The 26,668-nt window shown below is 40.7% G+C and overlaps 5 protein-coding genes across 6 annotated transcripts; 2 read left to right on the plus strand and 3 right to left on the minus strand.

Moving 5' to 3' along the window:
* The first annotated feature begins 87 nt into the window (after positions 1-87).
* On the plus strand, positions 88-3,456 carry LOC129593814 (BTB/POZ domain-containing protein 6-like). The gene is made up of 6 exons (XM_055490285.1): positions 88-416; positions 600-716; positions 976-1,153; positions 1,795-1,973; positions 2,056-2,176; positions 2,463-3,456. The coding sequence occupies exons 1-6, from the start codon at positions 241-243 to the stop codon at positions 3,036-3,038; spliced, it is 1,347 nt and encodes a 448-aa protein (XP_055346260.1). The 5' UTR covers positions 88-240; the 3' UTR covers positions 3,039-3,456.
* On the minus strand, positions 3,254-9,513 carry LOC129593812 (protein transport protein Sec24A-like). Its single transcript, XM_055490283.1, has 12 exons — positions 8,786-9,513; positions 7,659-8,285; positions 7,191-7,366; positions 7,030-7,132; positions 6,807-6,933; positions 6,488-6,597; positions 6,158-6,380; positions 5,564-5,947; positions 4,889-5,221; positions 4,678-4,788; positions 3,696-4,300; positions 3,254-3,593 (listed from the first exon to the last, which is right to left on the minus strand). The coding sequence occupies exons 1-12, from the start codon at positions 9,206-9,208 to the stop codon at positions 3,468-3,470; spliced, it is 3,348 nt and encodes a 1,115-aa protein (XP_055346258.1). The 5' UTR covers positions 9,209-9,513; the 3' UTR covers positions 3,254-3,467.
* Positions 9,514-10,354: 841 nt separating this feature from the next.
* On the minus strand, positions 10,355-12,416 carry LOC129593816 (dephospho-CoA kinase-like). Of its 2 annotated transcripts, none has more exons than XM_055490288.1 (5): positions 12,329-12,416; positions 11,805-11,945; positions 11,469-11,678; positions 11,080-11,167; positions 10,355-10,910 (listed from the first exon to the last, which is right to left on the minus strand). In XM_055490288.1, the coding sequence occupies exons 2-5, from the start codon at positions 11,914-11,916 to the stop codon at positions 10,619-10,621; spliced, it is 702 nt and encodes a 233-aa protein (XP_055346263.1). In that variant the 5' UTR covers positions 11,917-11,945; positions 12,329-12,416; the 3' UTR covers positions 10,355-10,618. The 2 variants fall into 2 exon arrangements, with proteins under 2 accessions (XP_055346263.1, XP_055346262.1); XM_055490287.1 differs by lacking the exon at positions 12,329-12,416 and adding an exon at positions 12,121-12,261.
* On the plus strand, positions 12,337-15,116 carry LOC129593815 (hydroxyacyl-coenzyme A dehydrogenase, mitochondrial-like). Its single transcript, XM_055490286.1, has 9 exons — positions 12,337-12,449; positions 12,510-12,739; positions 12,818-12,946; positions 13,151-13,308; positions 13,789-13,891; positions 13,970-13,993; positions 14,077-14,166; positions 14,502-14,691; positions 14,752-15,116. The coding sequence occupies exons 2-9, from the start codon at positions 12,632-12,634 to the stop codon at positions 14,892-14,894; spliced, it is 945 nt and encodes a 314-aa protein (XP_055346261.1). The 5' UTR covers positions 12,337-12,449; positions 12,510-12,631; the 3' UTR covers positions 14,895-15,116.
* A 5,801-nt stretch (positions 15,117-20,917) lies between these two features.
* On the minus strand, positions 20,918-25,428 carry LOC129593813 (heparan-alpha-glucosaminide N-acetyltransferase-like). Its single transcript, XM_055490284.1, has 9 exons — positions 25,075-25,428; positions 24,873-24,985; positions 24,633-24,748; positions 24,435-24,553; positions 23,481-23,838; positions 22,980-23,214; positions 22,382-22,592; positions 21,887-22,159; positions 20,918-21,409 (listed from the first exon to the last, which is right to left on the minus strand). Exons 1-9 carry the CDS (start codon positions 25,315-25,317, stop codon positions 21,248-21,250), a joined length of 1,830 nt encoding a protein of 609 aa, XP_055346259.1. The 5' UTR covers positions 25,318-25,428; the 3' UTR covers positions 20,918-21,247.
* Between the last annotated feature and the right edge of the window lie 1,240 nt (positions 25,429-26,668).

Consider the following 26,668-nt stretch of genomic DNA (forward strand, 5'->3'; position numbering starts at 1 on the left):
CTTACTGAAGAATTTGTTTTTGTTACAGTACAGCCTTGGAAAGCAGCGTGCTGAATGCTCATTTTCATTTTTTTTGTCATTTTGTGTTTTTTGCAAGCTTTTCCAAACTATCCAGCGACATTCTACGTTGCTAACCTTCAGGATTTTTGTGTTTTTCAAAGTTTTCATTATCCGTTTCGTCAGTTTGAAATTGTGGTATGTGCTGTGACTGCTGCGTTTGAGATTCCAGGAAACTGCAGAATGGCTCAGCCATCCGGATTGCCAATTGAAAATGACAAGACTTGGCGCTCCAGCAAGAAACTCCACAAACGCACTGCGTATTTGCTTGATCATCCAGACTCGGAGATACCCAATGATATCACGTTCGTGGTGGGAGATGGTCGGGACGAACCTAAGAAGACGTTCAAGTGCCACAAGTGAGTTTTGTCTCCGTAAACATTCGGCTGTCTGTACTCTGCAGTAACTGTTTAGTGTTTACTATGAGCACGGCTTCGCAAAACTACAGTACTTCGTGATCATACTTATTTTTTTCATCGTTCATAAGTTAAACCACTGAACGTGAGTTCTGTATCCTTTAAGTTTTGCTTTCGATGCAACAGGTTCATATTGGCGCTGGTTAGTTCGGTCTTTCATGCCATGTTCTATGGGAACTTTGAACAAGTTGAAGTTGTCGAACTGCCTGACATCACGCCATTTGCTTTCGAACGTATGCTTCGGTAAGTGTGGATTCTGTGTGGTTTAAGTCATGCGTGGCATTTAGTAACTTACTTACTGGTTAATAACTTATCCCTTATGTTGAAGAATCCTATTTTCTTGGGCTTTGCAACCTTTGCTGCTTAATCAGCCTTTATGACTGTAACCACTAACCAGTAACAGTACTTACCTACTACATACAACTTTATTCACCTGTGGTACAACGTGTTATACAATAATTATTAAAAACAACGATTAAATAATTATTATTACTTACATTAGGTTTGCATACGCTGATGAGTGGACTTTCGAGGACAGTGTGCCGTTGGTCGACATTCTTAGCACTTTGTACTGCGCAAAGAAATACCTAATCAGCAAGTTGTTGCGCGCCTGTCGAGATCATGCGCAGTCTCGTGTGGTCGGTTCGGACCCTTCGGATCCCATTATCGCTATTGAGCAGGTATGCCATGTCTGATGATGCCTGCTCGACTGATAATAAGTTAAAAAAATTGAGTAGGCAAAAAATTGAAATGTTTTAGTTACTGACTTTTTAATAATGGCGGACCGTATTCTGTTGATTGATGTCCTGGAGAAGCTTTTCTGCTTCCCAAAAGTATTGCTTGTAGTAGTATATTGTTTTTAAACTGAAAATCAAATAATACTAACTATTAAGGACAATTTATTAATATTAATAATTTAATATTGTTACTATTGCACAAGAGCAGACAACCGATTTTCGAAAGGGGCTTAGGTATGCAGCGTTCTCTAACGTTGCTGTCTGGTCGAAAGAACACCAAAGCAGAGAATCTGTTATCCATCCAGAACTGATTTTAAGAAATAGAAAAGAATTATTATTTAGTCAGCTTACCCTGGTCAACCATTTTCAGCGCAAACCAAAAAAAAACCAACAGTTTCCGCATTTGAAATATCGACATTAATTTTTTATGCACGATGGTAAGTCTTTCATTCGCATGGCAAATGTAGGCTCCCCGATCTCCTTGGTCGCCTTTCCTTTAGTTCATGTATAAGAACAAGTGCAGTTTTTTTGCTATTCTGATTCAGTCATTAGATTTTATCCTAAGTACATGTAGTGTTTTGTAGTCACGCTTTTTGGATGAGGAAGATCTCTCGGATCTTGCAGTTGCGGAAATCCGTTATTATACCCCTTGTATCCTACGTACTGCCGCTTTTCTGCAGCTTTCCTTAGAGTCGGTAAAGCAGATCCTGGAACACAACTGCCTAGACGCTACCGAACCGGAAATCTATCGAAGTGTTTGTCGGTAAAAACTTCTAACGCTGTGCTGCTTGTGCATTCAACACCTTTTTATGCCGAAATATGCTAAAACACGTTAAAAATTCTAGTTGGGTGAAGCGCAATATGGATTCTGGCACCGTTACTCTGCGTGAAGGTTTTGGATCGCTGTTATATCTAATTCGCTTTCCTTTGTTCACTCCTGTGCAGTTGGCGGAAGGACCAGTGGAGGTATGGTGCAGTTCATTAGAATCAACAAGGTTAAGTAAAGTGACGGAAACCACCTTACTTCTTCTTCCACACCAGTATGCTTGTTTTGTCATGGATGGGAGGATTTTACAGTAAACTCAGTAAAGTGTGGTACCTATAAAAGACACCAATAAGGGCGGAAGAAGAATTTAAAAGGTTTTTTTGTCTTATTTTTATCCTCTGTCATATATACAGACTAGCCGTTGTTATTATATTATTGCTGGGGGTCGGGTCTCCTTTTAACGTGATACACTTTTCGTTGGAACAGGATGGTGTGTTCTCTCTCGAAGAAGGATATAATTTATTTAAGTACGCCTTCGCACCTTCCAAGCCTGCAGTGCCCTTTGCCACAGTATCCCGTACTTCACCTGCTGAAGCAGTCGATGTGCTGGAGTTTTCACTGGAAATTTCACGCTCTTCTCGGGAATCGGCACCATTGAGGGCTTGCAATCAGATCATTGAAATTAATCTACGCCCAGATCTGGCTCCGGGGTGTATTGCCTTTTTGAAAGAAATCGTCGGCGGCGAATATTTTTTGCAGTTTGGGGCTTATCCTAACGAGCACAACAAACAGTGCACAAACGTTCCCCTCACTATTAAAGACCGGAATCCCCTGTCGTTTACTGTTAAAGGAGCTTGCTGGTTCGAGTGGGACATCGATGACGGCAAGGTGTGCAACTTAAAAATTGCTGCATGGAACAAGCCCGCAGTCTGTCACAGTGCGGTGTTTGGTTTTATCGAAAATAGTGATTTTGTTGAAAAACTGTTTCATAGTTTCAGCGTATTGGACGAACATTACGCGGGGCTTTGCGCTGTCGGCAAGTTTCGTTTTAATGACGACTGAAAGGAATAGTTATTGCATACTGGTGCTTTGTCCATTATCATTAACATTTTCCTATTTTCATCATTAACATTAACATTTTCCCATTATCATTAACATTTTCAGGTAACATTTTCCTTCTACAGATAAAATTTTTATCTGTATAAGGAAAATGTTATCTGAGGATTTTGATTGTTTTGGTGATCTCCTCTGTACGTCGGCTGTTTTCTTAATTCCTTGAAAATTTCCTGGAAGGAATGATTTCACAAACGAGTTTTCATTGATACCGGGACATAATAACGGAATGGCCACTTTAAAAGCACTGCATGAACAGCAACATAAAATCATGGCGATCAATAAAAACAAAACTCACAACTATCATTCTGAAAGGATTTGTTAAGTGCGCAACTCGTGCGCAGTGAAAATCATACATTTAAATAACTAATCCGGGCTTCACGATGCTTTGATTTTTTGACTAAGCTGGGTTAAAAATTCGTAATAAGCACTCGTGGACTCCAAGCGATCGTCATGTAAATACTGCAGGAATATCAGACGGTCTTTACTATCTTCTTTGATAACCTAAAAAGACAAAACCAATAAATATAAATAGTACTTAGATATTAAAGATTTTGTAACTGCTTTTCTCAATAAAAGAATCGAGACTGGTTTACGCAACTTCACCTCTAAAACAGGATGTAGCGGTCGTGCGGCATATCGGCTCAGGACAAACGATCTGACACGCCGCGATGTTTCATTGTCCAACTCCGGTAACACAGTATTTCGATCAATAATCTGCTCATACGTCAGACAATCGAACACATCGCGACAGAATTCTGAACTGACGCCCTTCCCCACATACAGGATCATGTGCAGGGCCGCCTCCAGTAAATACACTCCGCGCAGATCAATCTGTTCGTAGCTCAACTGGAGACGCGGCAGTTTCGGGATGCCTTCATCCGCATTCAAGAATTCCGTGGCATGGAGAATATCATGCACGGGATAGAGGTGCGGATAGATGAGGATCATTTCTTCAAACAGTGGAGCTGCTTTTATGTGCAACAGGAAATATGTCCGCAAATCCAGGGTGGTGCTCACGCCGATACGCAGGCCGAAATTCTTGAGCAATGCTTGAGTGAAGAGGGGTACGAGACGCAGGGAATAAGGGGACAGTAGCTGGTTGCCTTGATTCCGGGCCACCTGGGTGAAGGAGGATAATGCGTCTTCGCAGGCGTACACTACGCCGTCGCGCACTTCGGCCATGGGATGGGAAAGTGCTCGCTCCGCAGCTTGAAAAAAAGAAAAATTATTACCCTCTCAAGAATTATCGACACTCAAAAGCATTGCCCGTCCAATAAATTCAAGCATTCTCAGTCATGTAATACTGTATTTCAGAATTCTGGGATGCCTATAGTATACGCTATACAGTACCAATAATCACATAAAAATAAAACATACCTGATCGTGAATACTTGTCATACCATACAACAACGATGCCGTAAGGCGTTATTGTCAATGAGCGATATTACATTTTCAACCAGTATTCATATATTCAAAACCAGTACTATTATTATCTTATTAACCAGTATTTATTATCTTATTACCAACAGAATTTTATAGCCCAAAAGAAACTAAACAAGGAACGGATACGCAATACCAAACTTACCAATTTTTCCGATAAAACAAGCAATCGCTTCTTGATCGGCGCATGCAAAAACATCACCGATGCTGTCAGTCACCGGACAGTGCAATGTATGGACACGAATGCGACGCTCCCCTGCAAAACAAATGGGAAAATTAACAGTTTTCAGCTTTGTCAACTTTGATAACAGAAACAGCCAGCTGTAAATTTCAATAATTTGTTGACACTAACGCACCTTTGCTGGAGGTGTACAGCAAAGCGGCCTGGAAACACACAGAGTTGGTGTGATTTAAAGTTTCGTCCAGTTTAATTTGGACGGCAAAACCCGCATCCGGATTAATGTTGGGTAATGACAGTAGGTCCGTGGAGCGCACGAAGAAATTCCCATGGAACGTATGCATCGACAGGCCGTTGGTGCATCGTACCCGCATAACCGCCTCGAAACCAATCTTCCTCTGCAGGTAGCGTGTCAACTCCACTTCAAAGCGTTCCAGTTGTGCGGGATTTGTCACGGCGTTGTATCCTGGGTAATAATGGACACAACCGGCAGAATAGCGTGAAATGCCACCTATGAAAAGAAAATACATGTTGCATTCGCGCAGTAGCAGCATTCCAGAAAAAGCAAATTATAATTCTTGTACATGTCTACTTATTCTACCTGAAAAGAGAACAGCCTGAATGTATACTGCGTGCAGAATGAACAATGTGTATAAAAAAATCAAAGAAGCGAAATCGATCAGATTTTAGTTTGAGCAACCTCTAAAAGTGTAGCAGCGTTAGTACATGAACGAAACTGAATTGGCTGATCAAAGCTACAATTCCAATTAACAGTTTGATTTTCTCCCTGCCACAAATCTAGTTAGTTACCGACACAATTTCGCAGCAGCCGGAGAAACAGGCCAATTCTTACCTAACGAGGCCAGATCCGAGTATTGCCCAGCCAATAAAAACAAATCTACAGTGACTTGATGCTCCGAGCACTCTAGCGCCAGTGTCTTGTAAAAGTCGGTGGCCGGTGTGAGGTTTTTTATGTCCTTGGCGGCGCGCATATTAGGATCTTCTCGCGCTTTCAGAGCGCCGGGCCCGATCGTCGGTAAGCCCGTCTGCATGACGGTAATACGACCACCCGTCGGAGTAAGCAGTTTATAACCAGCTTGGATCGCCGCACCCGTACAAGAATGCGTATCCCGCTGTGTGCGGAACATTCCCGGCAAACGATTTAACAGTTCCCGAATCGCTGATATGTTTTCGTGGAGGCGGATCAGTATTCCATCAGTCGTTGGGAGGAAAACATCTGTCGGAACAAAGCAAAATAGTGCAGCGTGCCGCGTAGAAAATATGACCATCGCAAATTTACTATTTCAATCGTATTTAAATGGAAAATAGACGCTGTACATTCGACAACTTCAGGATGTACTGCTTAGATTTATTCATAAAAAAGGCTATGACTAAAAAAGGCTAAAGACTGTTGTTAAACTGATGTGCAATAAAGCAAATAAATTACCCTCGATGTCCGCTACCGTTAACATTCTCCAATCCGACTCCAGTTGGAAAAAATGTATAGCACTATCGAAAGCGATAAAGGCAATCTGCGTCCGCGCATCACCAGGTAGTCGCTCCAAACATGTTGATAATCTTTCACAAAACGATTCCAAATACCGACTTTCGATAGCGTTGAAGGATATATCAAGAAGAAATACATAAATCGCTGGTTGAGGAGGACGGAGCTGCACAAACAATAAACACATCATAAAGTCAAGCATCACCGACTCATAGGAGTGAACTATAGAAATCCATCAGAAGAAAGCTTTTCTACGATTCCAACGGAACGTACCGAATATTCCTGAGGAGCAATAAATTCAATGGTGGCTGTTCTTAGTTCTGGACGCCGCGACGCATCGCCAACCGTGTGCGTAACGGGATCATGAAAGAATTCGTGCGGGACTGAAAACAAAGAAAGAAATCATGCAAAACATAATTACAGAATCAGTTACAGCGATAACTCGTGTAAGTAATTACGCAAATTTTTCATTAATACGGAAAAACATGATTCCTATCTTAATTATCAGAATCTCTCAAAAATCTTTTAAAATCTTAGAAGAGCCGCCCATTGTGCAACTTTTCTTAATTCTGATTAAACGACTGTAACGTACGGTCATTGGTGCGATCGCATAGATTGCACTTCCAACGCTGCTGATCCACGAACATCACAAACGGATTAATGTACGAACGACATGCGCGGCATCGAACGATCGTTGTGCAGGTCAGCACTTGAAGTGTCTGCAATTAATTCGTCTTTGTGCAAGGTTTCAACATCTACTCTGAACGATTAGACCAGGCACTTAGCTGTTGGAGGCAAGCCGCAAAACTGCTTACCGATAAATCTTTAAAGGGATGTATGAGAATTCCTAATGGTAATCTCGATTTCGATAACAATGCCGGACTTTTCGGGATGGCGTTCAAAGTGCACCGAAATATCCTGAAAAGCAGCGGAATAAATACCTAGCAAAGTTTTTCAGATTTAAGAAAACTCTTACTCGGGGCTGCAATTTTCCGGTGGTGCATAATCGCGGTTCCGCATCGGCTGTCGAGGAATTTCCGGACCGTCTGGCGGGAGAATATTCCGAGAATGCATCAGATTAACTAAGCGACCACCTTCCGGATTTAAGCCTTCACCCATCGGACTCGTAGCGGGAGCTGCCGCACCTGGACCCTAAAAACCGAAAACTTAAACATTTACTAAAGCAGATAGTAATGCAGAACACTACTAAAAAACAGCCTATTACAATACGCCAAAGAATTTACAAACAATGGCGCCTAAGAATTCTTTGCAGAATAAAATCTAAAGTCGGTAAAAACGTCAGTCAGTAAAGTGATTTTGTATCAAACTATCGACACAAGGCTGATAATTATATTAAGTGCACGAATGCAGACTAATGTACGTTAATTTAATACAATACTGGGATAAAATAAACGAACTGCAAAAACTCAAGCTTCAAACTGACCATAAACTGTGGTGGTCCATTCATCATCGGCGCACCGCCAAACGTGTTCAGCGGAGAAGTGGCCGGGGCACCATACTGCTGTCCGCCAGCCTGTCCCGTTTGTGGAAACATTCCAGGTGGCGCACCCTGAAACTGGTTCTGCTGGCCCATAGCCCCGGGAGCCGCATACCCATCCGTGGCACCACCATACCCTGCCGGCTGATATCCTCCCGCCGCCGGCTGCTGCAGCGCGCTAAACGGCGACTGCAGACCCTGTTGATTTGGCGCTTGTGGTGCGTAATTCGGCACCGACTGCGGGGCTGTTTGGGTGGCTTGCGGCTGCGCGACGCCTCCGTACTGATAACGCATCAAGGGTCCCGGTGCAGGGGCGTTCGGCGCAGCGTGGGGTGGTGCAAAGGAAGGGGCTGCGTGTGGACCAGGGGCAGAAGGTGCGGAGTGATCGGTGTGGCCGTTGACGATGCCAGGTGGTGCCCAGGACTGGGCGGTTAAATCGGGTTGCGAGAACTGTTGGGGGAGTTTAGGGCCTGTCGGAGCAGGTTGGGGTAGTGTTGGCGAAGGGAGAACGGATGGACCGTTCGCGAAGCGGGGAGGCTGGGGGAATTTCACCGGCAACCCTCCGGGATTTGGCTGTAAATAAAAATATTATACATGTGCATGTTTGTTTGCATAGAACTACATACAAGTTGTAATGGAACCGCTAAATAAGGTTTAAATAATGTACAAGTGTGTGAGTGCGTGTCTCACGGTATGTACTGGCTAAAAACATCCTATGCGAAACTGCGACTGATCGGTTTCGCAAATAAATACAACAGTTACACAGGCATAGGTAAGCCATAAATTATCAGTAATTTTTGTCATTCACTGACATTCAGTAATATTTTTCATGATCTGTTCAAGATTTAATATCATCAGTCGATTCATTTTGCTGCAAATTACGATCTAAAAATACACAATTAATATTTTTGAAATATTTTCACATGACTTTCCAGATCAAAGCCAAACCTTTTTTTTGCGTTGGCAAATTATAGCTAAGCGAAGATCAATTTTCAAAAACGATTGCTCAAGCCTCACGGTTTCAGCTAAAAAACTACATCTGTATTACAGCGTAGCCTGCAGAATAAACGTACTGTGCTGGGAAGTGACTGTGGTGCAGCGGCGTTAGGAAACGCTGGCATCGACGACGACGGCCGTATCGTGCCATTTCCATTGGTCTGCACCGGAGCGAACTGCGGCGCCCTACTCTGCTGCGGGAGGGGGACGTTGGACAGGGCAGGCGCAGGCTTGGATAACGGCGCTGCAGCGAACTGCGGTAGCGACGACGGAGAAGGCAATCCGGATGGACCGCGGGGCGCCTGCTGTACCAGAGGCATCTGGGGCGCGGAATCCGGGCGCATACTCATATTCCCCAACTGATTCCCCAGATTCTGCATGGCGGGCTGAAATTGTGAGTTAAACGACGGCGCCGTGGCGGACGCAAGGGGATTCTTGGGGAAACTCGGTGGCTGCGGCAGGCCGACGGGAGCGTTGGACGGCGGCTGCGCGGGATGCATGCTGAAGGGGTTGTGATAGCTGATTAAGCGGACAATTGCCAACGGGATGCAAAGATCACAGGCTGTGCAAAGATCAACGGGAGATATGAATGGGGGTCGCGGATATCTGATGGTGACGTGTCATCGGTTCATTCAGCTTGCAGAATGCCCGCTGAAAATCCCAGGAAATCGCAGAACTTTCACGACTAAACTAGGAAAATTAATAGAAACTATTTTGGCACATAAACGATGTCAAAAACGAATAAATTAATGCTTCCAAAACAAACGAGAAATGATAAATCTTTACAAACTCGGGATTTACAACGAAGCTGAGGGCCGCAAAACGACCACTGCAGACAGGAGACGCAGACTCACCGTTGACACACTTACGTGTGTACAGGGAGCGTAATGATTTCCGGTCGAGTTTTATGCCGACCGGATGCACTTGATACCCAGTTTTTATTATCGCTTTCCCATTATTCGCAAAAAAAAAACGGTTTCAAGCTTATTGCACATTTTTTTTAAAAACTAATTATTAACAATTTAACGGTTTTGACAATTATTTCGAAAATGCCAGGTTGCTTGAGCTTGCTTCCAAGTAGTGTTTCTCACCGCCTGCCATGACGCTTGACCCAGGCAGCCTAAAATGTGGCGCGTGTCTTCGAAATCTAGTACTTCTATGGAATGGCAGCTACAAGCTCACCTGGATATGGACCAAATTGAGATTTGGGAATCACCGGATAGGATTTGTCGATCAATTACTTGTTCGTACTCATAGCGCAGCGTTTTGTTCGTGCAGAAATGATGAAGACACGCTAATCAGTCCGTAAAAAACATGCATGTGCTAATAAAGCGCACGTTTTGATGTTGACGTCTGCGCACATGCGATGTAGCGGAGAAATGCCGCTGATTAAAATTACCGGTTTAACCGCAAGTAAGCTCACACATGAGGACGAGATATGACTGTAAAACGAACGCGTTGGTACAATTCAATTCTTTCGAATATTTTGCATGTAGGTAGATCTAAATATTGCAGTTAATTTTTTAGGACATTTTGCTGAAAAGGTAATTTCATAACGCGCGTTCAAAAATTAATGATACATATTTACAACTCAACATTTGATGCCGGCCGAAAAAAGACCCAGTAAAATGCATGAAAACCTGCGTCTGTATTTATAGCGCTCTCCCTCATAACGCGCTGCTACCAGAATATTAAAAATTAACAAATACAACTAAAGTTAACAACAAATAACTCATTAATACTTCTTATGCAAAGTTCAATAAAAACAGAGAAATGTGAACGTGTGTTCCGGTTATCAGACAACCTGATATATAAAGAATTCAAAAGGTAAAAATTAACCGTAATAAAACCTTACAAACGTCCAAGGCAAAACTAAAAAGCTGAAAATGTTTCAAACAACAAATACTCGATCAAAAGATCCATCGTATTATCACAAGGACGAGATAGAGGGCGACGCAGAGTAATATAACGCCGGTCAGGAATACACCGCGGACAACCCAGTGGAATTTGGATTTCATCAGAGCGGAATGCAGTTTCATTACCTGCTTATTGGTTTCCTGGAGGGAATGACTGTTGTTAATTACATGATCTGCGAAGCGGACTTTCTTCTCCTGCGGCATCTGTGCCGCCAGACGCTGCCGCATCTCCTCTTCCGACCACTGATTCCGCTTTCGGAGGCGCTCGAACTGCTTATCTTGGGAACTAAACATCGCTTACCGTTTAAATTCGCATACGAACCAAATTCAACAATTTAACATAGCATAGGCCAGAGTCATATCAAGGAAATTTGCAAATAACTAGTCCCAATGTAGAAATTCATCAATATCAATAAATAAGAAATAACATTAGTAAACCATTCCAGAGATCTTACCATGTGACAACAACCACTTTATGGCAGAGCCGAAGTAACGGAGATCTCTCGAAAAGCAGCGGAACATCCAGAATAACAAACGGATAACCTACAAATATTTGCCAAAGCCGAAACTTAAAACGTATCCAATTACAAAAAGAACTTCAGGAATATATTATGGATCAAATTGCACAAGAGGTGAATTTCATTTTAAGTCCGTAACTCCGTACCAGCTTTGGGTCAGTAAGCAAAATCTCCAAAATTAAATAATGAAAATCATATTTAATTCAAAAAAGCGTCTTGCGTTTATTTTGAACTTCATCAACAAATTGCAAAAATTAAAGACGTTCGTCTTGAATCACTAAAATTAATAAAATAATATATCATATATGTTTATAATTATTTTGTACCTGAAATGGCGTATCGCACAATCTGACGGATCATTTCCATTCTGATTTCGGGATGTGTGATGCGCTCCAGAACTCTCCGAGATTTTTCATTGCTAAACACTTCGGCGGCCATCGCGGCGCGATCCAGTTCACCATCCGCCGTGAAAAATCGCGAACCAAATAAGGGATTACTACGGATGGTTTTCCATGCTGTACTATTGGGAACCACCACTGCAAATATCAAGGAATTAAACAGCAATACGTAACTGCAAAGCCATCACTTGAAATGGTTATTGCCATAAAAAAACTCAAGAAAACCTGGTTAATCACGAAAATGATAAAATTAAGTAACTTTACCATCTCGTGCAATTTTATCAGCATCGATGATGGGAATTCCCAGATCGGCCAGCATCTGGCTGACCGTAGATTTTCCCGTTCCCACATTGCCAGTCAATCCCACCAGAAACATTCTTCCACAGCATCCACACTTCAGGCAAGCTATGAAATTCCGCTTATAAAAAGTACGAGTACAGATATAATTAATCGCCTATAGTAAAAACGTGCTTGGAAGTACTGTAGTGTTCAGTGTAAAAAAGAAAGCACGCAAAGAACAATTACCAAACTACGAAGAAATCCTGGAAAACTGGTGAAAGATTAGAACAGTTAAACATACATGCTTAGAGTTAAAAATATAGGAGCGTCCACTAACAGCCTAAAAAAGAGTGAAAAACATCGAATGAATTATTTATTATGAACACCAAAAAAAAGCGAAAACTAAAAGCCACAGAAGCTTTAGTGGCGGGGCGAGCTGTTAACACCAACTAGTCGGGAAAGCCGCTTCGCCTCCGTACGCCCTCGATATTGAAAGTGTTACAACTTACCTGGAACTGCTTCAACCCGCCTCGACCGCAGAATTTTGTGAGCCGCAAAAACGGGAAAATATTTCTCGCTGACTCTCTCCCTGAAATCATACCATCTCCCGTTTCCCCGTGTGATCCGTTGGTATGTTAATTTAATTTTGAATTTTCAGACCTTAATGGCATATTTCTGACAATCTTTCAGGACTCCCTCCCAGCCAACCCCTTTACATGCGCCGCTCTGGGAACAGCTGTTCATCGCTTGACGTTTAAACCGTCGTTTTCTGCGTTTCCCCAACCAGGACCTGGTTATCCGATTTTTTTATCATGGCCACATCCATGTTTCTGCAGCCTGCGCGATTCTTCTCCAAGAAGGCCGGAATTAATCACGTCCTGGTGATCGGCGGCGGGTTGATGGGCTCCGGAATTGCTCAAGTAGAGTCTTAGTAGACGCAGTCGCGAGTCGTATCTGCATCATTTTCCTGTTCCTGCATGCAGTTATCTGTCGTGTAGGTTACGGCGGCGGCGGGAATGAAAGTCACACTGGTGGATCAATCACAGGATATCCTGAAAAAATCCCTTACGGGCATCGAGCAGAGCCTGAACAAGATCGCCAGCAAGAAATTCGCTGATGATCCCCAGGTACTAATCCGTTTATTTACACAGCACTTCTTTTTTTTTGGAAAAAATAATAAAAATTATCTTTAAAACCTAATAAATAAAGTTTAGGAATATGAAACAATTTTAAAATTGATAACCATATAACTTTTATTTTAAATAGCATACGATCGTATAATAATATATGAAATAAGTTACTTTGTAATTCGTGATCGTTTTGTTGATTAGAAAGGCAAGGAATTCGTCAAGAACACCGTGTGCCAGATTGAGACGGTAACCGATCCGGAGCAGAATGCACGGCATGCTGATCTCATTGTGGAGGCCATTGTGGAGCGGATGGAGCCGAAACAAGCGCTGTTTAGTAAACTGGATAAAGTCGCTGCCAAGTACGTAACTGCTGACGACACAGCGCTTCAGTTTCAAGAAATAAATATTAGTTATATTTTCAGTTTTCATATTTTCGAAATAATTGTTTCTTAAAAAATAATCAAACGCCGATACGGCAAATAATTGGTGAATTCGATTTAACAAATGTTCTTGTCTTTTGCTGCGCCAGATTGTTTAGTTTTCGACGGTAGCGTAGTGTATGGGCTATACTATCACTATTTCTCCGATCGGGTTGCAAAGACATTTCATCAGTATTATGAATTTTGTGAGGGCATTAAGCGAATTATTATAATTTTTGGTTACCTTTTTAACCTTTTTAGGGCACAGAAATGTTTTTTTTTCGGCATTTGACCGTTTTAGCTTGTCATCTTGTAAGAATTATGCGGGTACAAACTCTCCGCAGCCGATTTTTTCACAAATTGTTAACTTTTTTTCCATTTGCCATTAATTGGATTTAATAACCCAGATTCGATTTGCAGTCATACAATTTTCGCCAGCAATACTTCTTCGCTTTCCATTTCTGAAATTGCCTGCGCCACTAAGCGCAAGGATCGCTTTGGAGGACTGCATTTCTTTAGTCCGGTAGGTCTTAGGCTGCCTCCTTTCAAGATCTCGTGTTTGCTGAAGTTGGAACATTGAACATGATTGTCTGTTTACTAGGTGCCGATGATGAAGCTTGTCGAGGTACATACCTACATCTAAGTTTCTGGGCAAAAACTGTAACCGCCATAAATATAATTGTTGTGAGTGTCGCTCTGTTTGTTTAGGTGGTTAGGATCGCCGAAACCAGCGATGACACATTTAATCAACTGGCGGATTTTTCCAAACGCGTGGGAAAAGTGCCGGTTGCTTGTAAAGTATGGTCGAAACTTACACAGTTTCGCGTTAACAAACTGGCTACTTGGTTTTACGCGTTAACAAACTAATTATTCTTCATCTGATCTTTGTTGGTTATGTTTTGTAACCTTTTATTTTCTCAGTCGGCTTGGTTAGATGTGTAATTTATGCTCATTTGTTGCTTTGCTTACTTTTTAGTTTGTACCGAATCGCAGGCGATGGCAGTGCGCTTTTTTTGTGCCGTTTTTATTTCGTAATTAGATTTTTCTGTCTGTACAATGATGCAGAAAATTCTTGCACGTGTCATTTGAGCCTTCGCACCGTGGTTTGCGATTAATCCTCTTTTTCTGCGCAGGATACACCAGGTTTTATCGTCAACCGTCTCCTGGTGCCCTACATGATGGAAGCCGTTCGGATGTTGGAGCGCGGCGATGCCAAAGCGGAAGATATTGACACCGCCATGAAACTGGGCGCCGGATATCCAATGGGACCGTTGGAATTGGCGGATTTTGTGGGATTGGACGTGTGTAAAATGATTATCGATGGTATGCGATGTCAGCGTTGACAACAGCGGATGCCGGTTTTAATTGTGATGCGTTTTTTAGGTTGGCACAAGGGCGATCCTAATCAGCCATTGTTCAGCCCGGTTAAGACGCTGGATAAGTTGGTGACGGAAGGTAAACTGGGCCGGAAAAGTGGGCAAGGATTTTTTGATTATAAAGCCGCACAACAAGCCAAAAAGAAATAAGATTTGTCGTCAAAAAATGATATATCAAATGAATGTTTTTCGACTCAGCAATAGTGTTTTCTTGCTGCCGCAATGCAGTATTCATTCATATTTAATTTAGGAATTTCGCGTTGCAGAAAACGTTTTTATCAATTGCTTTGTCTTGTTACTTCTTCCGCAGTGTGCGGGCTGCTGGCTCGGATTTGTTTGTTGATAATGCTAAATTAAATCATCGTCGATGTATTGAGGAATAGCGGATCATATGGCTGTGAGACTTGTGGCAGATTCTCCTTTCAGCAGTATCAACATTTTTGATTGCTACAGTACAAGACCGTTATCGACACGTATGGATACGTATCATCGTAGTACATGGGATACTTCCATAAGCGTGAAACTGTGTAAGTATTATTATTATTATCATTATTATTGATAGATTATTATTATTATTATTATTAGTATTGCTATTGATTATCGTAACTCGTGAGTTTATAACTGGGCATTGTAATCCATATTTTTTTTGCAGTTTTGCTTATCGTAAATAGATATATATCCGTCAGTTTTTTTTAATGATAATAATTTCTTGTATAGCCTGTAAAGATATAGCATTATTTATATGAGAAAATCATGACGTGCAACCTTACTCACACACATACTTACCGTACCGTCTGCATTCTGTAGTACTTTGTATCTGCTTCATAGTGCGGAATCTGAGTATTTACTATATACAAATACTTATGTATATAATATAGATATACTTATGTATATATATATTTGTAGATATATATACATAAGTATCTTACGTTTTGTGTTAGGTTACTGATTAAAATTATTATCCAGCTTTCACGTTTACGGCCGCTGGTATTTATTCACCTTTGGTATAACGTACAATTAAACACTTTAAAACATCGCAAAAGTTTTTTACAACATTAAGATTTCATTAAACTTTTCCGCTGGTATTACCTGAACGGTGCCACATTTCTAGATGTCTAATAATAGTTTTGGGGCAATTTTTTCTGTCCTTGTGTTCTGAAAATTTTCTGTAATTATACAAAGCGAAAGGAATAAAATATTGCTATAGATTGCTGTTCTTATCTGCTTGACTTCGTGAATTTGGTAATGCCGTTTGTAAAAAAATTAAACTTACATTCTTAGTTCTAAACGAAAGTGTGACGCATCCTGCCGAAACCATGTTTTTTTGTTCCTTAAATGAATGCTTCGTATGCACGGAAAGCGAGCGGAATTTGTTAACAAGCTGATAAATGGAATTCGCATAAATTACACAACAGTTACTGAATAGTCACGTGAGTATTGCCATGCTGGATTATTATAAAATAAATTCGATGTGAAAATGAATTCGATGTTGACAGGCATGAATTTATCTTGTAACTCAACGAGTCTGGGGTCAGCTCGGACACAGCAGGAAGCGCCACTGTACTCTTTCACTTTCGAAATTTCCGTCGCACATAATTTTTTTCGCAGCAATTAGCATAGTAGTTGTGGAAGATTCATCGCTAACAACAGTACTTGGCGGACCACTTGAAGTTAGCGTTGTGCTTTTTAAAAACGTCTACGCTTTAACAGTGTGATACCGGCACCGTGTATATAGTGCCGATCAGCAGTGCGTGACTTAGCGTTTCCAGCCCCGGCATAATATTATATTATGTACATAAAGGTTCTTTGGTGCGATGACTATCTTGGTTAGAAAACCGGAGTTATAACGACTGCCTGGGAGCCATATTTCAACGGTAGGAGATCTGCCATTAACTTTAAATTCCTTTACCTTTAATATACTGCACTTCGGCATTCCGCACTGGATGGTGCTGTCATGCACCTCGAACAGAGCTTATCCAAACCGGTCCTCAATATATTGTCAAAATCTGACTACTATTATTAATGAATTTTTATATTCGGTGTGGTGCAATAAGGGGAATAAGTTACCACATATTATGTGGAACATTAGCAATTCCAGTTAAGCGAGCCGATGCTTACCGAGTACTATATAACATAGATCTCCGCAGAAATAAAATTAGTTTCTAAGCTGGGAGGTCTTGTAATTATTTTTACTTGTTAGTTGTTTAATTAGCAGAAAATGAGATGCTCTGCACTTTATGCATGTGCATATGCATTTGCAAACCCAGCCATGTAAAATCGGTAGTTTCTTTTGTCAACACAAAGCTTACGCTTCGCTTAATTTTAAAAGGTCAACAGCTAGTATATGTATTTAAATTGCCAAGATTGTACATGTGGTATGCGCAAAAAAGTTGTAAGTGTTTATATGATCAAACTTTCGAAGAAATAATATTTCGCTTTGCAATGCTAGCAGTGCAGTTAAGTTTGTAATAAAAATTGTAGTACCAGTATTGTGCAGCTAGCCGGCGAACTGCATGGTAGTGTACTTGTACATGTGACAGAACTATTGAGTATTATAATCATATTATTGTTTGCTTTTGAATAATGTGGCCACTGCTTTCAGTTCATTACTGCCGTAGTTGTAAATGTTTCAGCTTGTACTTTTTAAAAATGAATAAGAATGTATAGCTAATAGTAATGCGAAATATGATAAATTACCAAAGGATACCGTTATCCAATCCAATACTACACACTGTTTAACGGTATATTTTGTATGGGGACTTCCCATTCAAGGATCTGACGAATGACGAGCATATTATGCATGGATCGAAATCATCGAATAGTATTGTAAGTTCACGACTTCACCCAAACAAAATCGATGGAAAAAATACGAGTACAGTAATTCGCGTTTGCATCTAGACGTATTCATTTACAATTATGAAAATTACCGATTTAGGCCTCATACAAATTGTACGACTCCTATGTGTACTATGTTTACTTGTATACATTGATTAATAAAGCAACAATTCATTCAAAAAATTACGCAAAGGATTTCGTTTTAATTGGAACATTTATCGAGCAAGTGGAAGTCTACTACCGACCCCGGAATATAATTTCTTCATGCCCAAGATCGATATCATCATGATTTTAGAAAAAAGTATGAATAAATGCTATGTTGCACATACCGTAAGCGACACACTGCAGAATATCGATCCACGTCTCTGCAGTGCGACAGTGATCCTTGTAGTTTCGTGATGCGCATCTGATCCAAGATAACCGTGAGCACGGTATGAAGTTCCTATTGAACTCTGCTTCGGAATACCGAATAGGGGACCCATACCTGGCTTACGGTTGCTCTTGGTGATGCGACTGCACAGACAGCTAGACAACACACCGCTGTTCCGCAGTCAAAGAAAGACGCTTTTGTCTAAAGGTCATTCCCACATATAAACCCATCCGATGACAATTGCACGATTATTTAATGGCGGATCAGCAAATGAATACGCATGTGCATATAATTAGGAAACATCGAATACAAACATGCAGACCATAAAAACGGCATCACGATCGCCGACACGCCGGCATATATAAAACAATCAACAACGATAAAGTGCCAATAGATCCGACGCCGAGTGCGTCTATACACAGGACACTGTATTAACCAAAAACATTTTATTGACGGATGATACGAAGAGGTCTGATAAAGCTGTGCGAAGAGGCTGATATTAACGCAAAGGATGGCAATGAAATGAGCATTTCTTGGCAGAAAGTCTCTCGGTTCGGGTGTAGTCAGTTATACGGTAGACGACGATCGCGACGGTAATATCTCTCGCGGCAGGTAAATTTCGAAGACAGTGCGCAGCAGCAGCCTGACAAAAATGCCTAATACATTAGAGTTGGTTTAAGGTGAGGCATAAGAAGCATATACCGGCTCCGAACTAAAATGACCTATTGCTTCCGGGCAATTTCGGCCCTTTATTGTGCGGCGCATAGATGTATATACGCGCTGTCCAAAACGCTATTGTACATTTACCGGGCGACGATAAGGACGCGACGAAAAGGCAACTGTGTATATAATATGCGTACTGTATATATACGTGTGTGTGTCTGCGACTGGCCAACGAACGAAATGTACCGAAACGGCCCGTCAATGTGCGATGGCCCGCTGCGTTCAAATCCGCAGGTAGAAAAATTGTCTAGGCACCGGGATGAAATAGATAAATCGCCATTCTGTCTCCCGGGTTTATGAAAGGGATTCACTCTACGGGCCAAGGCAGACAAAACGCGACAATTTTGAACGGCAATTATTTCTATCCCAAGGATATTAGTGGCTACTGCTCGCTTAAAGGCGCCTGTCTACTCTGGGTATATGGCGATCAGAACCGGTATTGATGGAGTTGACGATTAAGCACTGCACGTCCCATTAAAATCGCATTTTCCACCGGCAAAATCCGACACAGTTTTACCTTTGAGCTGAGATGTTCTGTAAATGTTCAACAAAGTTCTTGCATGAGAAGAATACGATGTATGCCCATATTTACTTTCATTGCTTAAAAATTAAGTGAAGCCCCATCTCATAAAAATTATTTCACTTGTAATAAATCGATAATCAGAACTTTTAATTATGTGGTATCTACAGATAATGTTGTTCTGATTCTGTTTTATACAAATGCGCCTATAAGTCTATATCGACGATGGTGTTGTTGAGCAGCGACCGCTGATATTTGGCGGCAAAACCTATAATTTTATGTTCACTTGGAATCTGTATAATTTTATTATTATTATTTTTGTACTTTATTGATTTTCTTATACAAATTTTATTCATTTTTATTAGATTTGAATACCAGTAGCTAACGTACGAACGATTAAGATATTATCCCAGATACGGCATAAGGAAAAAAAATTGTAAGCGAGAAGCGAGTACAAAATGTTTATAAAAAGCGAAACATCTGTATTTACATGACAAAATTACCAGTATTCAGAATATACTCGTATATAAGCAGATCTATGGCAAGTTTTTTTGTTTGCTGATATCAAGTAATTAAGGCACTTGACACAGTTGTAAAGAAATTCGACTTCAGCCCACCCGAAGCGCTGCTAGGCGCCGGTGAAATCTAATAATAACAAGTTACAAACGATGCTTTACTGACTTTTTTGAAACTGCCAGTGAAACACATTTTTTAATTTAAGCCATCAGGATATTTGTATTGCAAAACTAAGGCAAACAATTGCCTCAAAATTCTTTCAGAAAACTAGAAAGAATTACGACAACTAGAAAGACGACAAGTGTATCTGTACCAGTTCGTTATTGCCGTATTTTCTCTCTTTCTTGGACTGGCACGTATTAGCTGCTTAAGTTAAGTGGGTTTTAATGTTCATTCCACCGATCGGAAAAAGGTCATTTTTATCGAATTTCATCCGATCAGTAGCAGTACATCGCTCGGTTGATAAGAATTCCACAGTAATCACTGTCGCTAGATATTAGCTACTTAAAACAAGAATTCCGGTTATTAAACCATCGCTAATTTCGCTGGGCAGCGACGATCAGACTCGGATTAATACCGGTGATTCAATACGCTGGAAGCGACAATTTCTGTGCAAGAGTTATGTGCACTGTGGTAATCAATGATTTCATATGAAAACCAGCAAAATCCTCGTCCATCAAAAGTAATAATTGTTCTCCTTGGCAGATCCCTCCAGCCATATATACACGATCAGACGCCGCTGTACGACCGTCCGGCTCCTTTTACACAACGACTGCACTGCACAAACAAAATTGCCAAAAATTACTGACAAGAAGCTATATGCTGTAATTTACTGTTATTGGCTTTCGAATCAAAAAACAATTTTGCTTTTCAGTTTTATGGACAACACCCATTTTATTCATAAATTTTACGATATAGATTCTGTAAAATTTTGTTTGTCCAATCTCTGCTTTCTCGCGAGGGCGGTCACTCTTCTATCACACTTGCAGATAGAGTTATCAGTTGCCTAAGTTTCCACGTAAATTACAGGGCAATAAAAATATAATGTGTTTGAAATGCATATTTTCTAACGAACTCTTTAACTTGCGCGATATACAAATGTGTAAAGGGATCCGTTCCTCACATAACGTGGCATTCACTACCCCATCACGATTTACCTTTGACGTGTAACAGTTGTGCATGTACAGAGTTGCAAAATTTTGCACAGAGTTGCAAAGTTGCAATACTGCGCATTGTAACTATTTTATTTTATATTACACTACGAATACAGTTTAAAACAGGATCAGTTCGGTGTAAGCATACACCAGAACACTGTTAAAATCAAAAGAATATTCGCTAATCCGATGACAGAGACAAACGAACACTCTCAACATCGTTAACACGCAATACTACCAGTCAACAGTCTCGGGAACCGGGAAAGAAGAATCACAGTCAAAACATGGCTGGTTACGCCCAGCAAGAGCACAGAACGAAAGGAGAAATCGGAAGGGTAAAAGAATAATCAACAGATCATCGAAGAAATACACCGGACGGTTTGTTTTACAAAGCCACAAAGATTTTCTGCCAGTACATCCAGACAGAAATCAGCCACCACATTCCCGTTGTCCACAGCGCCATAAACAGCGACCCGGAATGCGTTTGCGGCATGCCCCACCAAAATGGAAACATGTTGTCCAGAATTTCACTGCCGATGTACAACACCTACAAAGCGACGAAACAATAGCAAACCAAAAACTGAATAACACACAAAGGCGGCAATTTCCGGTCTGCGTCAAAAGTTTAGTACGTCTACATCTAAAAACTGCAGTAAAACATTCAACATACCGTAAGTATGGCAAAAATATCGCACTGAATGATGTTACAAATAAGCGCTGCATTATAAAGATTTTGTTCATGAAACTGTAATATTTGGATACGTTAATTCCCGAAAACAATTTTACAAAACTTTTTGCGCATAAAAAAACATGTACAAGTAAATTTCCAAATATCAAAACAACCAATCCGACCTTTTGAAAAATAATTTTAATTGGGAAGGAAAAAAACATTATTAAAAGATCTGATTGCAATCTAAACCCCAACGACTACAAGAAATCTTGTAAACTGGAAAAACCGGTTTGTAATTACAGCGCAAATACTCAAATTGGTCAATTTCGACAAGCGCAAAAGCATGATTCTTACAATGGAGTTGACGGAGGGATAATGGAAGGGCGTACCACTCCAGACGTTCTGCACATCAATCACGTAGTAGAGCAGCGCCAACAGGATCATACCGAAAGAGGCCGTGGTGAGGATGAAGGACAGCGACCAGAGATTCTTGTTCACCGGTATCCAGCCGTCGTTCTGCGAGAAGCCGCACAGACCACCGGCAATCAGGCCCAACACGATGCCCCACACCACTAGACGGATCAACTTCTCCTTGTGATCGTCATATAGATATAAAATTCGTCCGGCCTGTTGAAAACAAACATGTGCACCGAATATTAAAGCTGTGTAATAAATCATTGACGAAAATCTTAAAATCTGTTCCCTTATCATATTTCAGGAGTGGTTGATAACTACAGTACATTCGAAATGCCTTTTGTAACAATCAGCGTAAATTGCGAAAATAATTGCGAACCAATTGACTTCAATTAGCAAAACCATTTGCACCGATGTGGGTAGCAAAAAACTCACCTGAACGCCAAGAAACACAAGAAAAGTACTGTTGAGGTATCCCAGGATTCCTTCCGGATCAAAAGCGATACACTGGTAGACAGCCCGGCAGGTTGGCCACTGGTAAATGTGGTTTTCCCCCAGAATGTACCTATCGATATATCCCGCTGCTCCACCGGTACAATTTTCATACGCCCGGTTGTGATGCAGTCCACCTGGACCCATGTAGCCTCTGATAAACAAAAACATCTTCAAATTACCTTTAAATTCAGTTCCAAAATACTAACTTGAACTGCTGTAATCAAAAGAGGACAGTTACGTACATGTACGAGGTATATCTTCGATCAACCGATGATAAAGCTGCTAAAATTTAATTATTACTGTATAAAATTTTCATTTCTGAAGTAGGACAAAAAAGTTAAATTTTAACCATTTAAATGTGCTACAATTATAACCGCTGAACAATGCAGGTCGAACTCCCTTTAGCCGCAACACTACGACACATCTTGCATGCATAGCTTTTATATCATCTCTAAATATGCCCGCATTGCACGTTAATTTTGGCGCCGGTTCAAATGATAAATCACGCGATGCATGAGCATGCCTATTTCTTAATTACCGTGGACAACCAGGAACTGGGAGAAGGAAGGTAAACAGCAGCTGACCAAGAGGAAACAGCATGCTGAACAACGCCGTCGGCCAGAACGGTACGATATCGCGCAAGAAACGCCATCGCGTAACCGTCTGCGCGGTTTCCATTCGCTGCACGAAAATTAGTTCACATGCGGCCACGAAGAAATAAGAAATACTGAATCGCCCCAATACAGATAACAGTCGCAGCTCCCAAACGGATTCTGAAAACACAACCAATTAAGGGGCAAAAAAAACACGCGGAAATGGCGAATGTTCCGTAATCAAAAGAATGAAAATGAACATGCAGCATCAAAATGTGTAAACTTTTACCCTGAAAACATTTTACTCGTATAACTGGACATTAAACTATAAACAAATCCAAAATTATTTTATGCTGGAATAAACTTAAAAGTAAAATATTTATACACGTGGAAATTATGGCATAATATAAATTCGCGAAACTTTAACGAATCCAGGTAATACTCACTATATCCGATAGAATTAATCATCAATCCAAACAGGAACAGCAAACACGTCCGGCGTATAATATTCCACCACAACGTTCTCATTTGGGCGGTTTTGCGGGCCGCTGATCGCATGGATATATTAATGGCCACGCCCATAATGAACAAGAACCAAGGAAAAACTAAATCCGCCAAATTCAGCCCGTTCCACATGGAATGATTTAAAAACCAGTAGCCGCCCGCGCCGCAATTAACGAAGATCATCAGCAGAATCGTTAAACCCCGGAAACAGTCCAGCGATCGCAAACGCCGACTGGGCGGCGGAGCGGTCAGTGTGGCGTTGCTGCCATCGCTGGATGTGGAGGAGGAACGCTCGGAACTCTAACAGAAGAAAAATGAATTATTCCTGCAAATCTGCTTGAAAATTTTTATTAATTTTTCAGTACTGCATTTCTGCGTTATTTATACGACTCGTAACCATTTTAAAAATTGCTCACAGTCGTTATTTTTGCAGGAGAAAATTCACAATTAAAGAAAGAATCGTTGCATGTTAATACTGTATACTTTATTACAAGCGTTTCTCAGATGACAAAGCGAAGACAACCCTTTACACTACGCTATCATTCCCGCAAATTAAAGTATCCCAAAATAACCAGCTGGTCGGACGACTGAGAATTCTCAGTACTTAATAATTTAATAATACAGACGTGTCTTCATCATAAGGTTGTCAACGTTACATTTATTTATTCAATTTACGGAGGTCGTGAAAATTTCGCAACAGCTGTAAACAAACATTTAACTCTGAATATTGCATAAAAACTTCAAATTATTCACATTGTACAGTAGTAAACCAACAACTTCAAATTATCAAAACGGGAAATTACAATGCCGCTCGATGGTGCAAAAATTTGTAGTAAAATGAAAAAAATCAAGAAAAACTTTCAAAAAACTGGAAAAATCAATGAACGCTTTCTCACCGAAACGAATGCAAAACGATGCTCGGACGGTAGGGATGAGCGGAATCTCCTCAGCAGGCGCTCTCCAACGTTATAAATAATTATTCCTCCCAATATTAACCCCAGAAGAACGTACAACGCTGTAAAATGAAAACCCACAAGACTGGCGAAATTTTCTCGAATTGTTGATGATAATAAAAGATAAAAGTCAATACTCACGCGTATACGCGCTGTGACTGTTCTCCTCTTCCACAACCGAACAGTTCGTTGCATTTAAGGGTCCCGTGGACACTGTCAGATGGTATCTTCCATATTCCCACAGCCGCCGCTCAAATCTTAAAAAGTAGAAAATTAAAAAAAATTAATTTAGAAATCACAGGAATTTATAATTTATTTTTCGATTTTTATTTATTTTTATTAATATTTTGATCGATTTTTTTAATTTTTGATTTATCGCACCTGCACAGATCTTGGATGCCGTTGGTCACGGCAAACTTCCAGCGATACTGTGTACCAACAAGGACCGAAGATTCCTTTCCAGGAGCCGCAGATGCAAGTGCGACCAATGGACACTTTAAAAAACAAGAAAATATTTTATCGGAATTTTCGCCCTGATGATTATGGCGATCCAAAAATGAAAATGTTCCCCACGTTCCCATACCTCCTCGCATTCCTCAACCTGTCCCGTTAAAGTTACGGGAATTTTCAAGGAATTAACGATAAAAAACGACGCAGTATCCATGGCGGTGGTGTCGGGATAGCGGACGGCACCGTGGATAACACCGTACTTCTTCGCTGTGATCAACTGCTGCGGTTCCGTGAATAATTTGGCAATACCAGCTGTACAGCATACAGCCACCAGGCCCACCACACTTGATAACAGATTAAAATGCTGGGTCCGCATTCAAAATATACACCACATGGATGCCAAAGTTCCTAATGAAAGAGGCAAAGTGAGATAAAAACCCTGGGCTAGAAAACGTGATGCAAGAATCAAGTTCCAATTCGTACAAGCAGGAACAAAAGATGCAGAGCATAACAACACACCCGTGCCATCGAGTGACGTAAGCCACATAGTGTCACAACATCGTAGCGTAAAGGCAGAAATCTAAACGATATTATGAGCTTACGCACCATGCAATAATAACACAAAGAACTTGCCTTGTGCAGTTGTGTTGATAAAATTAATGATAAATCATATTTGCTATTTTCAAAGGTTTTAAAATATAACATGATAATTGTTACAGAATACAGAAATGTTTTTATGCAGCTTTTAATTGCCGTTGTTCTGTGAAATTTTGTTAAGCCGCACGTTCCAAACTTCCAAGCTTGTCTGTTTTCTGACACTGTTTATTCAGAAACTGCTTAATTTGTTTAAAAGTACACCTAAAATTAACATTAAGCTGAGAAAATAAATCTTGGCTTTTTATTAGCGCTCAACGTTATCACTCAGATAGCGATTGTTAGTAAAAATCTGTGATATATGAATAATGCAAGCCTTTCTTTTTATGATAAACCACATTAGGGTAGGATAGGATTATGTTATCAAGATAACCCATACCACCGGTTACAGAAACCTAATTATTTGAAGCGAGTACATGATTTCAGCAGCATTCGAATGTCAGTAAAGTTGCAAACTGACTTGCACGGTTGTAGACCGATTTGGTTAATTCCGTTGCGCTGACGGTTGTTTAAATTCATAATTAATCAAACTGACCCCACCGTACAAGGAGTAACTTTATTAAAATACCAAATACAATGTATATAATTAAGAAATACAACCGTGCTACGATAGACAAGAATATTATCTGCAAATAATATTTCATCAAACAGGTATCTTGAAACTCTACCAAAGCACATCGAGTCAAGCATCAACCAAAAACGACAATTTCAATCAAAAAAAGAAGTCGGACAACTTCGTTCACTGCCACCGCACTGCTTAAAGGTAGAAGAATATGCGCATTCGAAAATGATATCGCAAAAAATCCAGAGAGAGAAAAACCGCCGCACCAATGCCGAAGAAAATGCTGCTTACAAATCGGGTAGTTTTCACGGTTTTGGTCGTATACCAGCAGTAAACAACTTTCATCCATTTTTGTTTTATGACACACTTATATGGGCCGCACTGCAGGACAACGTTGTTTGTAAAGACGGGGATGATTTTGAAAAAAAAAATTACGACGGGAACGGACACATCAGCGGGCGCACAATTAGCTGACATATTAAAGATATTAGGCTGGATGGAAAAAAATGTA

This window comes from Paramacrobiotus metropolitanus, unplaced genomic scaffold (assembly GCF_019649055.1).
Source record: "Paramacrobiotus metropolitanus isolate TYO unplaced genomic scaffold, Prichtersi_v1.0 Parri_scaffold0000064, whole genome shotgun sequence".
Lineage (NCBI taxonomy): Eukaryota > Metazoa > Tardigrada > Eutardigrada > Parachela > Macrobiotidae > Paramacrobiotus > Paramacrobiotus metropolitanus.

Excerpts from the sequence above, each read along its gene's own strand:
- LOC129593814 (XM_055490285.1), top strand. The coding sequence starts at position 241 with ATGGCTCAGCCATCCGGATTGCCAATTGAAAATGACAAGACTTGGCGC. Across the intron at positions 717-975 it reads GCTTTCGAACGTATGCTTCG|GTTTGCATACGCTGATGAGT; the intron begins GTAAGTGTGGAT and ends TACTTACATTAG. Across the intron at positions 1,974-2,055 it reads ATCTATCGAAGTGTTTGTCG|TTGGGTGAAGCGCAATATGG; the intron begins GTAAAAACTTCT and ends TAAAAATTCTAG.
- LOC129593812 (XM_055490283.1), bottom strand. The coding sequence starts at position 9,208 with ATGCATCCCGCGCAGCCGCCGTCCAACGCTCCCGTCGGCCTGCCGCAG. Across the intron at positions 5,222-5,563 it reads CTCGGATCTGGCCTCGTTAG|GTGGCATTTCACGCTATTCT; the intron begins GTAAGAATTGGC and ends TTCTTTTCATAG. Across the intron at positions 4,789-4,888 it reads GCTGTACACCTCCAGCAAAG|GGGAGCGTCGCATTCGTGTC; the intron begins GTGCGTTAGTGT and ends TTTGTTTTGCAG.
- LOC129593816 (XM_055490288.1), bottom strand. The coding sequence starts at position 11,916 with ATGTTTCTGGTGGGATTGACTGGCAATGTGGGAACGGGAAAATCTACG. Across the intron at positions 11,168-11,468 it reads TGTGCGATACGCCATTTCAG|GTTATCCGTTTGTTATTCTG; the intron begins GTACAAAATAAT and ends AAATATTTGTAG. Across the intron at positions 10,911-11,079 it reads AAAGTGGTTGTTGTCACATG|TTCCCAAGATAAGCAGTTCG; the intron begins GTAAGATCTCTG and ends AGCGATGTTTAG.
- LOC129593815 (XM_055490286.1), top strand. The coding sequence starts at position 12,632 with ATGGCCACATCCATGTTTCTGCAGCCTGCGCGATTCTTCTCCAAGAAG. Across the intron at positions 13,892-13,969 it reads GACTGCATTTCTTTAGTCCG|GTGCCGATGATGAAGCTTGT; the intron begins GTAGGTCTTAGG and ends TCTGTTTACTAG. Across the intron at positions 13,994-14,076 it reads CGATGATGAAGCTTGTCGAG|GTGGTTAGGATCGCCGAAAC; the intron begins GTACATACCTAC and ends CTGTTTGTTTAG.
- LOC129593813 (XM_055490284.1), bottom strand. The coding sequence starts at position 25,317 with ATGCGGACCCAGCATTTTAATCTGTTATCAAGTGTGGTGGGCCTGGTG. Across the intron at positions 23,839-24,434 it reads ATCGTTTTGCATTCGTTTCG|AGTTCCGAGCGTTCCTCCTC; the intron begins GTGAGAAAGCGT and ends TTCTTCTGTTAG. Across the intron at positions 23,215-23,480 it reads GATTAATTCTATCGGATATA|AATCCGTTTGGGAGCTGCGA; the intron begins GTGAGTATTACC and ends TTGTGTTTTCAG.